General features: G+C 46.6%; 1 protein-coding gene across 1 annotated transcript; it reads left to right on the forward strand.

Moving 5' to 3' along the window:
* Positions 1–1,405, forward strand: F5891DRAFT_1183887 (uncharacterized protein; the record flags this gene model as incomplete). Its single annotated transcript, XM_041366367.1, has 6 exons — positions 1–475; positions 523–671; positions 722–877; positions 903–1,101; positions 1,150–1,187; positions 1,244–1,405. The coding sequence occupies 6 exons, from the start codon at positions 1–3 to the stop codon at positions 1,403–1,405; spliced, it is 1,179 nt and encodes a 392-aa protein (XP_041230747.1).
* Between the last annotated feature and the right edge of the window lie 218 nt (positions 1,406–1,623).

The raw sequence follows: 1,623 nt of genomic DNA on the forward strand, positions 1-1,623 counted from the left end.
ATGCAACCCACCTTTTCTCACTGCCAACTTGGTGGCCGGTTTGGCTTTGCACAGTCTATCATCCCTCCCAGCACGGAGCCCAACTTGCAAGCACTTAATAACCCCTTTGTAGCGGCCACTAGGGAAAAATGTGCTCTGTCAGTTTCCTTGGATCTCAACAGGCGTCTTCTTCCCACTGCCACCTCCAGAAACAACGATTTGGCACAACCAGCACCTTCAAAATCCAGGTCAAGTGTGCAACCTAACACTACGTTCCACAAGAACCTGGACCCTGCTCTATTGTCAGCTGGAGATGTATGTTCAGGAGCTGGATATACCGGATCCAAAAGTTCAGAGGCATCTACTGATGACAATGATGACAATGGAGGTCACGCTGATGACAATGAAGAGGAGGATGAGGAAGAAGAAGAAGGCGATGTCGAAGGCCAGGAGGTCAGATGGGGAGCAGCGCATGGGCACCTTACTGCACATCCTGGTAAGTGATTCACTCTCACAATTTTGATCACACTGAGCATGAGACAGGTTTTTCAAAGGAAGTTGAGCCCTCACAACCTCAGGTCACCACTGCTCTTCCAACTTATTTCGAATTTCAACACTCACACGATGAGGATGATAACATGGCTGATAAGAATTTAGCAGCTGGCACGTCCAGTGACAATGACAATATCCAGGTATATATCATTTGTTTTTCTGGAGTCTGCTAACCTTCTCTTCCTTGAAGCCCACAGAGAATATTCCTGATGATGTTCTACAGCTTCACCACAAGCGAAATGGACATCCCCGCCTGCCTGATCCTGCGATCCTCAATCTTTTGCGTCAGGCTGAGACCAAACCTCCTGATTCCAAGCCGAGTGATATGAATATCAAAGCTCGTAAGGTATCAGCCAAGATAACAGGTGAAGGTCCTAAGGCTACACAGCTGGGATGGTATGGTCCTCATTGAAAAGAGGTTCCTTGAGGAAACAAAGGGAGAGTGCCGTGTTCAGTGCGCGATAGAACATCTGTTCCCGACCTTCATTGACGGCTTGTTGGGAACCATCCCTGAGATCCTTACAGCTTCGCTTGTACAATGGCTCGAAAGCGGCCAACAAGTTGAAGGCAGTGAGTATTTCTTTTCCCCTTGAAACAGCTTGCTCACTCGTCTATTAGATATTTGGCCTGATTACAAGCCTGAGATGGCCAAGCTCGTGTGTCTGTGTTTTTGGTCGCATGCCTGTATCTGACGTGCTTGTTTTTATTTCAGCTGTTTGAAGATCTATCGACATGGCACTCAGACCTCAAGAAAATCGCCATCAGTATCACACCCTCTATGTATGACCTTGTCCCGCCATCTCATGTTTCCCCCCAAGAACGTGCTATGTGGGTTGAAGAACGTGCTGCAAAACTACTTGAATCGTTGTGTTAGTAGGGATGGGCGCGAGGCTAGATCAGAGGACATAAGGTTGGCAGTGGCAGGGGTCTCAGAGGTTTCGGAGTCTTTAGACAATACTTAAAGCAATGTTTCACACACATGCATCATGGAATCAGGCAGGAGATGATTTAGATAGATATTTGTGGCAAAATCATATCAAATATACGCACATTATATCCAAAGACATAGTCATACATAAGCATCAGCATAAT

This window comes from Suillus fuscotomentosus, assembly GCF_016647785.1.
Source record: "Suillus fuscotomentosus strain FC203 chromosome Unknown F5891scaffold_8, whole genome shotgun sequence".
Taxonomy (NCBI): domain Eukaryota; kingdom Fungi; phylum Basidiomycota; class Agaricomycetes; order Boletales; family Suillaceae; genus Suillus; species Suillus fuscotomentosus.